A 12,636-nucleotide genomic window follows, 5' to 3' on the forward strand; every position below is an offset into this window, starting at 1 on the left:
TGATGTAAGTTACCCCACCCTGCTCATGCGCTGCTCGTGTCTCTTCATACTGGTTTCAGATCCCTGCTGGAGACTTCAGCAAGGATCCCAACATGAAGCAGTATGTGTACCTGCAAGCACAGTTCCCTGACCGACTGCTGGAGAAAGTGGTCTTAGTGTCCTTCCAGTCCGGGTACATCTTCATCCAGACTGACAAGACCCTCTACACCCCCAACAGCAAAGGTGAGTTTTTTTCTACATCAGTGCTGAAAAACACGCCTAATGTCTTTACATGGCTTTTTTTCCAAATTGAATGATTGTACTGTAAATTACAGTAAATAAACCCTTCCCTACACACAAGTGGAAATGGCCTAAAGTCAAAAAAGTTCTTTAACAGTCACATGACTCAAAATAGATACACCTTCCTTCAACCTTCAGCAGCAAAATTAACCTCTTCCCCTCTGTGTCAGTTCATTACAGGATGTTTGCACTGACGCCCCGCATGGAGCCAGTAGAGAGGGATGACGAAACTCAACCTGAAGCTTCTATTGCCATCGAGATTGTGGTATTGTATTTTACTTTTGATAAGCACAGAATTTAATGTAATATTATATAATCAGCTGTGACTGGGAGCAGGAAGCCTCTTGATGAGGTGATATCACAAATGCTTAACAGTAGATAAGTTTGCTGCAAATGACCAAAATAACCAAAACACATCCACTGAACCGTGTGTCTGTTTTGTGTCTAGTAACACCTGTCCTACCACTTACTGTTAAAATAAATGCATGCCTCCCTCTAGTGGTTGAGTTGCACATTGAAGACAGTCTCTTCCTTCTTGGATTGTAGATAAAGGACATACATAAAATGTAGCATGGATTTAATAAAATAATGTGTAAACTGGCACTGCTCTCTGTTAATGATTGTTCAATATTGTTTATTTTTAGACCCCTGAAGGCATCATTTTACCAATTGATCCAGTCTTTTTGAATTCAGGGATGCACTCTGGAGATTTCCAACTTGCTGAAATTGTCAGGTTGGTATTTTATCTTGTTTAAATAAAATTGTCCACATTGTATATCTATACATTTTGTTGTTTAGTGAAATAACATTTCAACATGAGTAACATGAATTCAATTCAAAATATTAATATCTTAAATCTTTTAAGATTATGCATAGGCTATTTTACCATGTTTATGTTGTGTTTTCTACAATTAATTTCCATGTTTGTAATTTAGTGTTTGGACAACAACTTAAAAAAAATAATAGCCTACAGTGTATGAAGTGTGGAGACCCTTACAAAAAATAAATTTGTTCAAGTGTGCTATTACTATACTTCTTTTAAACTTAAAAAAGAGAGTATGCTTTCAGTTTACCTTTAATGTACTTATCAGAGATATACCTCACAAAATTATACTTAAGAATCCTTAGCTTATACAGACAGTAGTATAGAAATATACTTGGCAAGTATACAGAAGAGTCCAAGTATACTTGGAAATACTGAAAAGTATACAGAAAGTAAATTTGTCTAAGTACTATAAGTTAATTTAAAGAAAACTTAGAAGTATACTTGCAGTAAAAACTATTAAACTAGTAGTTTGCCCCTGTTTCCAGTCTTTATGCTAAGCTAAGCTAACTGGCTGCTGGCTCTACCTTCATATTTAGCATACAGACATGAGAGTGGCAATAATCTTCTCATCTAAATTATAAATGGACAGACAAAACAGAAATGCATTTAATCCCTATGAACTATGAACTAAAACCAATCAGCCTAAAAGACATAAAACAAAGGTACTGCATCCGTTCTATCTGATGCAAAGCCAACCAGAAACCTTTAAACCGTTTCTTCTAAACTTCAGAGTTTCTGTAGTTCTCTATAAATGTTAAGTTCTTTGCAGCAGCTCATTTGTGTAGGCCTATATCTCAATTTGTGTGACACAAATAACTTCACGCAGTCCGAAGTCTAATTCCTGTTACCTTCAGTCTCTAAATTAATATATACAGTATATATTTTTTTGTTTGATTATTGAAATATGTGTTTGTGTGTGTGTTTAGTCCCGGACTGTGGAAGGTGGTGACGAAGTTCCACAGCAACCCACAGCAGAGCTATTCTGCAGAGTTCGAGGTCAAAGAATATGGTGAGTCCTTCATTATCTTTACTTTTATTTAAATGTTATATAAACCGACAACATTCACTTATTCTTTACTGGATTGGACACAGAATAAAATGTTTTCAATTTTCCAGTGCTGCCCAGTTTTGAGGTTAAACTGACGCCGGTGAGCCCCTTCTTCTACGTGGACAGTGACGCACTCACCATCAACATCAAAGCTACGTAAGTGAAGGTTCTGTGGCTTTAAAGACCAGGTTTTATAGGTCGATTGATTGGAGGAGAAAATAAAGAGTGTTGTTCAGAGAGGTTCTTACTATTTTAGTTTGTTAGCCATTTGCTGTTTGTTTGTTTGTTTTTAATTGTCCTGTTTTGCTTCATTGTGGCTTAAACATGTCTCCCTCTTGTGGATTTAGGTATCTGTTTGGTGAAGAGGTGGATGGGACGGCCCACGTGGTGTTTGGGGTTATGCAAGATGGTCAAAAGAGGAGCTTTCCAGGCTCTCTTCAGAGAGTACAGGTGAACATATTCTTACAGTTTTATATGTTTTGTAAAAGTTATCTTTCAGAGGCTGTGGCAGGTTCAGTTTTAGAGCTAGAAGGTACAGATATATGAAACTAGAAAACCTAAGGAATCCATTGGTACCAACCATGTCACGCTAGCATGTTGGGGTAGGAGGCTCAGTAATGCTCCAAAGTTAGGCTAAAAATTGGCATAGTGTTTTTCAAAGGGGTCCCTTGACCTCTGACCTCAAGATATGTGAATGTAAATGGGTTCTATGGGTACCCACGAGTCTAATCACATGCCGTTTGGGGCAAGAACCAAACACTTATTTTTGCCTATTCTTAAATGATGTGCTTGACTATTTCTGCATACTGGGGTCCCTAAACAGTCCTGGAATTACATAAATTGGGTATCACTGTAAAGCTGAGACTCTTGTGGATCAATGAGCCCAACTGTATTCATGTGTGATGATGTTAGTCCCCACAGTAGCCATTTCATTGTAGTGAAACCATTTTTTTAAACTTGACCTCATTGTATAAAATGACCTGTGGTGACCTCTAGGATAATCACAGCCTCATGAAACTTTACAGCCACAAAAGTGCAATTCTTGAAGAAATTTCAAAACGTCAAAAGTTTTTGTTACCAAATTACAGAATGGCTTTTTCTATGGTGTTCCTCAAGGTCTCTGTGTCTTAATGTGGTATTTTGGAGGAATTATTTATCATTTTCATCAATTCTCAAGTGCTGTAAAATGGTTAAATTTAGCACAAATCTGTGTAACAAATGGTATGGACAAACTTAATGGGAATGGCCAGCATAATGTTCTAAGCCCTTATAAACTTCCACAATTTTATTTTAATTAATTAATTCATGTTGATATCTGGTTTATGACTAGAACAACTTGACACACAGTGCTGAACTGCATCTCAGATTAATCTTCAGGTTCCCAGCTTTCAGATGATGTACACCACTTCTGTGTGACATCTACTGTTGACCTGCTATCTCCCCCTAAAGACCTCCTGTAGCCCCCTAAAAAAGACAAAAACGGGTCTATTGTGGTTCTCAGAGGACAGCAGTAAAGTACCTGAACCACTAACTGTATCACTGTACCACTATACTGTATTTCAAGATGCATTATTATTTTATGTCACATTAGGTCCAGAGAGGTAGTGGAGAGGTCACACTGAGGAAAGAGCACATCACACAGACCTTCCCAAACATCGACGACCTGGTGGGGAGTTCCATATTTGTAGCTGTTAGTGTGCTGACGGAGGGCGGTAAGAAAGAAAGACTGTGTGTTTGGGCCTGTTCAGTATATTTGAAAAAAGAAAATAAAGATATCAGGATGCGTTTTTCTGGATTGTGAACAAATTAAAAAACAAACTCTTGTAATAAGTTTGTGTGTGAATGTGTTTGTGTTTCTGCATCAACTCACAGGTAGTGAAATGGTGGAGGCAGAGTTGAGAAGTATCCAGATTGTCACATCACCTTACACCATCAACTTCAAGAAAACGCCCAAATATTTCAAACCAGGAATGTCCTTCGATGTTGCGGTAAGTAAACTTGTTTACATTTACATAAACTGACAGCATATGTATGGCTTACGGCTTGGTACTTCCTGGCAACAAACAAAACATGTTCTCAGACATAGAGGGGGATCATAAGAGGACATTTATTTAAAAAAAAACATTATGTTCGTACTACAATTTGTGGGGTGAATATATGAAATGTTATTGATGAAGAAAAATTAAGCAAAGTAAAATTATAAATCCATTCAAGAAAAGATGTATAAAATGTTTTTGAGAGGTACAGGGATGAGGAAGGGGCCTTGTCTCTCTCGGGACTGTGAAGCTCATTGTTGATGTTGTTGTTATTGTTTTTTATATTAAGATGATATTTATGTGTATATGTGATAAACATTAAGTTCATCGTTTAAGTTGTAGAAAGGAGTAGGACCATATATAAGGTTTTACTTCTGCCTTTTCACACATACAATATTTATTTATTTAATTTATTTAGAATTTACTGTATATGTTTACTGTTATTTTATTGGTTATTCTTATTATTTGTTACATGTACGAAATAAATCAATCTAATCAAATGGCTATATTTCTAAATCCTTCACTGAAAACATTTCATAACTGAAATATAGTTACTCTTTGAAAACACAAATGGCAGTATGTCCTAAATATAAAAGTCACATAATGTTTTTTACGATATAAAGGCAGATATGTGAGATTCCAGAGAAAAAGAGAAATTCATCCATCAACAGTTTGGGTCGCCATAAACTACCTGAGTCTTAAACTTTGTGCACATCACTAAAAACTAATCTAATAACATGAGTTTGACCTTAATAAGGTGTGTTTTAATAAGACAGTTTGACGTTTTCTGATTGTTCAGCTGTTTGTGTCTCTGATGGCAGGTTGAAGTTGTGAATCCTGACGGCACTCAGGTGTTAGAGTGGTGGTCGATCCAGGACAGGTGCAGGACAACACCGCAGCTAATGGCATGGCGAGGCTTACCATCAATACAGAGACAAGCGACCCAACACTGACAATCACCGTAAGTCTCTGAAATCTTTTACCCTTTTTGCATTATAGCCCAAATGGCCACTTAAACCTCCATTAATCATCCATCCATTATCTGTAACCGATTATCCTATTCGAGGTCGCGAGGGGGGTCTGGAGCCGATCCCAGCTGACATTGGGCGAAGGCGGGGTACACCCTGGACAGGTCGCCAGACTATCACAGGGCTGACACAGAGAGACAGACAACCATTCACGCTCACATTCACACACAAAACCCACGCTTAACTCCACACAGAAGGGCCCCAAGCCGGATTCAAACCTGCTTGCTGTGAGGCGACAGTGCTAACCACTGCACCACCGTTCAGCCCCTACATTAATCAACATTTTTGATATTCACTTGAAGAGGTGAAATCAGCAGAGCTATCACCCAGCTCCTTGTTTTGGTTCTGCTGCTCACACATTTACTGTACAGTATGTGAATGGTGAACTTCATCCTGTCAGTGTTGTGTCTTTTGGTCATTCTGTTTAGCAATTTTATATTGCTAGGCAGAACTGTGGAAGGCAAAGCCTCAATAAGTTAAGATAGGATAGACATGGGACTTTTCAAGTATTATTTATTAAACTGTGTGTGTATGCTTACCTGTGTGTGTCTTTAATTGCAGGCAAAGACCAATGATCCTCGTTTATCACCTGATAGGCAAGCATCAGCCAGCATGTCTGCTCTCCCATATACCACTAAAAGCAACAACTACATCCACATAGGTAAGTTACATCTTGAAATGACATCAGATGATTAAAAACAAAGGTGGTGGCAGTGGCAAAGTATGCACCATGCGCTAAATCTTTTCTGTGTTCAGCACTCATCACAACATGTCACATTTGCAGGTGTGGATGCAGCTGAGCTGGACTTAGGACACAAACTGAAAATCAACCTCAACCTCAACAGGCAGGAAAATCACGACACTGACATCACATACCTGGTGAGAGGTGTTTTACACCTGTGCTTGTGTGCACATGTGTAACTCTTTTTGTTGCATCCCATGACTCATGTGTCATAAGTGCTGATGTATAAATCTGTGTCCCTAGATCCTGAGCAGAGGTCAGCTGGTGAAAAGTGGCCGTTACAGGACAATAGGTCAAGTACTGATTTCCCTGATAGTTCTCATTACCAAAGAAATGCTGCCATCATTTCGCATCATAGCCTACTACCATACAAATGACAATGTATTGGTATCAGACTCTGTTTGGATGGATGTCAAGGACTCCTGCATGGGCTCGGTGAGTCACACAACACTGATGTAACGAAAAGGCAAACAAGACACCCATGCACAACCTGATAAAGTTATTTGTATACTTCTCTGATATATCTTTATGTATGAAACAAATTCAAAACTGCACATCTCATTCACTGATTCACATTTAGCTGAGGCTGGAATCATCGAGACCCGCTCCATCCTATGAGCCTCGCAGGATGTTTGGTCTGAAGGTCACAGGAGATCCAGAGGCCACAGTGGGATTGGTGGCAGTTGACAAAGGCGTCTACGTCCTAAACAACAAGCACCGCCTCACCCAGAAAAAGATAATTTCTTTATTTCATAATTATCTTTGAGAATATTTGAAAGGGCTTAAATTCAAAAAGCTATGTATAAAAACAATTAACACACGTTAACTGTCAATTTTGTTAGCTTTTGGCTTCAAATAATATCCGGTGTAAGTTTGTCCTGCAGCAAATACATTGCATGAGTAAATGTGTCTCATTCCTACCTGCTCAGGTGTGGGACATTGTCGAGAAGCACGACACAGGCTGCACACCAGGTGGAGGGAAGGACGGTATGGGTGTGTTCTACGATGCCGGGCTGTTGTTTGAGTCCAACACGGCTTCTGGTACTCCCTACAGACTAGGTGATGCTACTTTACCCTCCCCTTCTCTGAACATGCCTCTCTTTAGGCTCGATGAAATATCTCTAATTAGGAGAAGTAGGCACATGGACCTTTATTCATCGCATAAAGTCAAATGCTTTTATATAAGTAAGGATCTAGTGGACAGTAGAAGAACTGCATCTTAAAGGGTCTTTTCACCCAAATGACATTAATCTTGCTCCCCTTTGTCGGTATCTGGACATGCAGATAGTTTCAGAGACACTGTTTTTTAAATCACTCATCGTTGTGTAGTTTTTTTAATTCGTCAGTGCTGCGAGCACCACAAATAGAGATCCACAATCTCAAACAGATGTCTTAAACTTTGGGCACATAAAACCAACACTATACCACTTGGGGTAAGTGAGATAATTTGGTTGAACCGACACTTTGAGGCACTTCCATATTTACATCAACACTGGTCATTGCCACATGAGCTGATCATGATCCCTCCTGTTTTGTAGGGGTTTTAAAAGATTTTTTTTTTATTCTAATAAAGCATTTATACAATGTTTTAACATTTCAACAAATGAGGTGTGCAATTGTAGATCATATTTTCTCACACCCACACGCTGTCAATGTGTCCAACCAGATAAACCATCTCAGTCTGATTTTAAGAGTATCGCATCAACTAAACGACGCAAAACTCAAGTCCGGGTCCAACATGTTAAAGATCTTGTCTGTGTTGCGTTTCCAGAATTGAAATGTCCGGCTCCGAGCAGGAGGAAACGAGCCCCTACTGTAATGGATGTCACAACCAGCTTACGTAAGAACCACAGCTCTAAACTACCCAATAACCACATATTCAGTCACTCAGTTCAGGACTTTGGACTTTGACAATACTCATCTTTGCCATGTAATGTATTAGTCTTTTCCTCCCTTTCCCATTTAGTTTTTTAGTTTATTTGTTTTTCCTTATTCAAATCCTTATTGTTATCTTATTCTTGTACTCCATGTCTTCTCACCTCTATCGCTCCTCTACAACCCTCTTTCTTTCCAGTGAGTCAATATAACGACCAACTGCAGCGTGACTGTTGTTCGGAAGGCATGAGGCAAACCCTCCTCTCATACAGCTGTGAGAGGCGCGCCGAGTACATCAGTGATGGCGCAACCTGTGTCGCTGCCTTTGTGCACTGCTGCAAGGAGATGGAAACCCAGCGATCTGAGAAGAAGGAGGATAGCCTCCTACTGGCTCGCAGTAAGAGACGGGGACAAGGGATGGCTGGTTACTATTCATGGTCATACTTAAGAAACAATCAAAATGATAACCTTTTTAATGACACTTTAGGTGAGGAGGATGACAACAGTTACATGGACAGCAATGAAATTGTTTCTCACACCAAGTTCCCTGAAAGTTGGCTGTGGTTCGATGTCAATCTGCCTGCTTGCCCTCGACAAACACCTAACTGGTGAGTAAACTGAAATAAACTGGGGAAAAAAAGTTCAGAAACTTGTGTTTGGTGGATTATTTCTCTGTTGTTACAATGCAAATTGGCATTGTATTTTACATCGTTGGAAAGCCTGTTTATTTACCTTCACAATGATGTCCAACTTGTAAGGATCATGCATTTGTGGGATGAGCAGCACAGCTGATTATGTGGGTAGCGCCCAAGAAAAATTTGCCAAAATGCTCTGCCAATGGTAAACAGTGTATTCTCATAAGGCTAGCAGGAAGCCTGCAATGACTGCCCTTCACCGTCAGGCCCGTTTCAATGATGTCGACAACACAGACAATGGAACCTGAACATGTGGGGGAATGTCATGTTCAGTGATGAGTCCAGGTTCTGTCTGCCAAAGTCGGATGGCAGGGTCAAAGTATGGAGACGACGCGGAGAACGCTATGCTGATTGTTGCACCGATCGAGTAAGAGCTTTTGGTGGGGGCAGTGTCATGGTGTGGGGCGGCATCTCCCTCACTGGCAAAGCAAGGCTTGTCATCATTGAAGGCCATCTCAATGCAGTGAGATATCGGGATGAGATTCTGCAGCCAGTGGCGATCCCATATCTCCACAATCTGGGACCTAACTTCATCCTCCAAGATGACAACGCTCGCCCCCACAGAGCCAGGGTTATCACAGACTACCTCCACAATGTGGGAGTAGAGAGAATGGAACGGCCTGCCAAGAGTCCAGACCTCAACCCAATTCAACACTTGTGGGATCAGCTTGGGCGTGCTGTACGTGTTAGAGTGACCAACACAACCACGCTGGCTGACCTGCAACGAATCCTGGTTGAGGAATGGAACACCATCCCACAGCAACGTGTGACCAGGTTGGTGACCAAGATGAGGAGGAGGTGCCAGGCTGTTGTGGCTGCGTATGGATCTTCCACCGCTACTGAGGCTCCTGACGGTGTATTAAATTAATAAAGTGTAAAATAGCCAATATGTGTTGTTTGTTCCTTGTTACTGATAGAGAGTTCAATCATCCGATCCACCAAACAACTCAAAACAAGAGTCAATACCAACAGGAGAATACACTGTTTACCATTGGCAGAGCATTTTGGCAATTTTTTCTTGGGCGCTACCCACATAATCAGCTGTGCTGCTTATCCCACAAATGCATGATCCTTACAAGTTGGACATCATTGTGAAGGTAAATAAACAGGCTTTCCAACGATGTAAAATACAATGCCAATTAGCATTGTAACAACAGAGAATTAATCCACCAAACACAAGTTTCTGAATTTTTTTCCCAGTTTATACACAGAAAAAATACACTGATAACTTCACACCGACACCACTAGGATTCAAAGGTACCTCTCAAAGTGTTGACACTTTTCTTTGTTTCAGTGGCACCACATCATTGACGAAAAATGTTCCTTTGCAAGACTCGATCACAACCTGGCAGTTCACTGGCATTAGTCTGTCAAAAACTCACGGTGAGGATTCAGTGACTAAAATCTGTCATGTGTTTTAGTTGTGCCTCTAACCTTAAACCTCTATCATCCCTTTACACCTTTCTCTCTCCCTTTCTCTGTTTCATCACTTCTTTTTGAATCCCTCTCATCTTAAAGGAATCTGTGTTGGCGCTCCGTTGGAAGTGATTGTCCGAAAGGAATTCTTCGTTGATCTCAGGCTGCCGTACTCTGCTGTACGTGGAGAGCAGCTAGAAGTTAAGGCAATCCTCCACAACTACAGCCCCGATGATGTCACCGTAAGTCTGGGTTGCCCTGCTCTGGTGTTTTATGCCAGAGACAATGAGGCCATGATATTTTTCTCAAAGAGTTTGCAAACAAAAGAGCAAAAGCAACAGTAAATATTGGACTGACTTACAACGTGTGGCAAAAAAAGGGAATGAATCATTTTCCATGGTGGTCGGCCCCAGAACTGGGGGAAACCTTACTGCAATATTTACAGTGTACCTTCAAGATCAAATTGATCCTATAGGAAACGATGTAAAGCATAAAATGTCTTCAAATTAGGGAAGCATGTTTGATCAACTACACATACTTCAATATCTTTTTTCCATCTTTGTCCTGTTCTCAAGGTGCGTGTGGATCTGATTGAGAAGGAGCACGTGTGCAGCGCAGCTTCTAAGCGTGGGAAGTATCGTCAGGAGGTCAAAATTGGGCCCCAAACTACACGATCTGTACCCTTCATCATTATTCCCATGAAAGACGGACAATACAGCATTGAGGTCAAAGCAGCTGTTAAAGATTCGTCGCTCCATGACGGAATCATGAAGATGCTGCGGGTGGTGGTAAGAGAAACGGGAAACGAACGGCGATCTCCTGTGTTAAAGTCAGTATAGGGAAACAGACATCTTTTGGGGCGTAACGTTGATGCAAATCTATACTGTATCAGTTTTTCAACATAAACTGTAAATAAGAAAGTTAACAAGCAAGCCATATTGTATTTCGTTACACACCAGCAGATAACGATTACTCAAAATTAGTTGTTTATTTCTAACCTTTGTCCTAACTGTTGCTTTTCCAGCCTGAAGGTGTGCTGGTTAAATCTCCTCAGATTATAACTCTAGACCCCACTAAAAAAGGTGTAGGTGAGTTTACACATTAAACAGCTACATCATATAGTAATTTGCTAATATTACATTTTTATCACTTGTTAATTGATCCCCCAACGTGCCCACTGTTTATCCTTTTAGATGGTAAACAAGAAGAAACTCTCAACAGTGGAATTCCTAGAAAAGATTTGGTTCCAAACACACCTACGAATACACAGATCTCTGTGACAGGTAAGATGTGATGATATATTTGGGCATGTTATGCGATATAGTGCCAGTTACAATGAACTTTGCATTGGTGTAAATTGTTATTGGTCTTATTGGGAAATGAATGACCACCTCACTGGTTGTGGGGGACCTTTGCATGTTTATTTAGTTAATAATGTTTATTTTTTTTCTGTTCGTGTTTGTGCATGCAGGGAGAGAACAAGTTTCTTCACTGGTGGAGAACGCCGTTAGTGGGAACTCTATGGGTACTCTGATCTTCCAGCCCTCAGGCAGCGGAGAGCAGAACATGTACCGCATGACCCTGCCTGTCATTGCAGCCACATATTTGGACAAAACCAACCAGTGGGAAGCTGTGGGCTCTCAGAAACGTAACGAAGCCCTCCAACACATCAAGTACGGTAGGCTCACAGATGTGTTTATTAGCGCACATACCAGAAATGTCATTGATGCCCCTCTGTGTGGGATTTTAAAGTTCCTGACGTGGCAAAAGTGGTATAAAAAAAAAACAGCGTGGTAGACAGCAGTGCATGCGATGCTACCCCTTCCCCACAGATCCAGGCTAGGGACACTGACAAATAATGGTCTGAATGCAACACATAGACTCATAGACTTTAGAAGTTTTCACCAGGATTGTCTTATAAAAACAAAAACGTATGCCGCCAGAATCATTTGAAAAATGCTATAATCACAGGAAAAAAATGTTAGAGGACTCCTCAAACTGGTTTTGTGTTTTTGTTTGTGTCCAGGCTACCAGAAAGAGCTTGCCTACCGAAAAAGTGATGGGTCTTATGCTGTGTGGGCCAATCGCCAAAGTAGCACCTGGTGAGCCATTCAAACATCTTTGAACTCAACATGGTTTCCACATCCTCCTTTAACTTAACTTGACTGTGATGACAATATTGTGTATTTCATGTGCAAATAAATGAAACTAAACTTCTCCTCTCCTCTCCTGTCTAAGGCTGACAGCCTATGTTGCCAAGGTGTTTGCCATGGCTAACAATCTGGTGGCAGTGCAAAGCAAAGACATCTGTGATGCTGTTGAGTTTCTGATTCTCAACGCGCAGCAACCTGACGGCTTGTTTAGAGAACTTGGAAGGGTGTTGACCAGAGAGATGATTGTGCGTGCACTGATTTCATTAACATCAATACTTCATCTTAGTACTACAAAAATAGGGAGATGAAAACAATTACATATCATTGACTATAATCTATAATCTCTGTGTGTGCATGTGTAGGGTGATGTGCTCGGCGGAGATTCAGATGCCTCCTTGACGGCCTTCTGCCTCATTGCCATGCAGGAGTCACGTACACTATGTACTGCAACAGTTAATGTGAGTAACTCATCTGCATATAATGTTTTCTTTTTTTCCCCCCTCACTGCATTTTTTTTCTTCATTTACTGACTCAATAT

At 40.5% G+C, this 12,636-nt stretch overlaps 1 protein-coding gene across 1 annotated transcript in view; it reads left to right on the forward strand.

Annotated features, from left to right (window-relative positions):
- The window catches only part of LOC141765419 (uncharacterized), a 42,821-nt gene that overhangs the window by 1,817 nt on the left and 28,368 nt on the right, over positions 1 to 12,636 (forward strand). Inside the window, 27 exon segments of the mRNA XM_074631469.1 lie at positions 60 to 222; positions 450 to 544; positions 924 to 1,012; positions 2,032 to 2,114; positions 2,222 to 2,309; positions 2,501 to 2,603; positions 3,745 to 3,865; positions 4,026 to 4,141; positions 5,011 to 5,035; positions 5,038 to 5,150; positions 5,779 to 5,878; positions 6,002 to 6,096; positions 6,203 to 6,394; positions 6,540 to 6,693; positions 6,887 to 7,018; positions 7,731 to 7,799; positions 8,034 to 8,231; positions 8,322 to 8,442; positions 9,824 to 9,912; positions 10,048 to 10,187; positions 10,521 to 10,733; positions 10,970 to 11,033; positions 11,139 to 11,228; positions 11,417 to 11,623; positions 11,972 to 12,047; positions 12,184 to 12,343; positions 12,461 to 12,556. Of these exon segments, the coding sequence (XP_074487570.1) occupies positions 60 to 222; positions 450 to 544; positions 924 to 1,012; positions 2,032 to 2,114; positions 2,222 to 2,309; positions 2,501 to 2,603; positions 3,745 to 3,865; positions 4,026 to 4,141; positions 5,011 to 5,035; positions 5,038 to 5,150; positions 5,779 to 5,878; positions 6,002 to 6,096; positions 6,203 to 6,394; positions 6,540 to 6,693; positions 6,887 to 7,018; positions 7,731 to 7,799; positions 8,034 to 8,231; positions 8,322 to 8,442; positions 9,824 to 9,912; positions 10,048 to 10,187; positions 10,521 to 10,733; positions 10,970 to 11,033; positions 11,139 to 11,228; positions 11,417 to 11,623; positions 11,972 to 12,047; positions 12,184 to 12,343; positions 12,461 to 12,556 (3,192 nt within the window).

This window comes from Sebastes fasciatus, chromosome 3 (genome assembly GCF_043250625.1).
Source record: "Sebastes fasciatus isolate fSebFas1 chromosome 3, fSebFas1.pri, whole genome shotgun sequence".
Lineage (NCBI taxonomy): Eukaryota > Metazoa > Chordata > Actinopteri > Perciformes > Sebastidae > Sebastes > Sebastes fasciatus.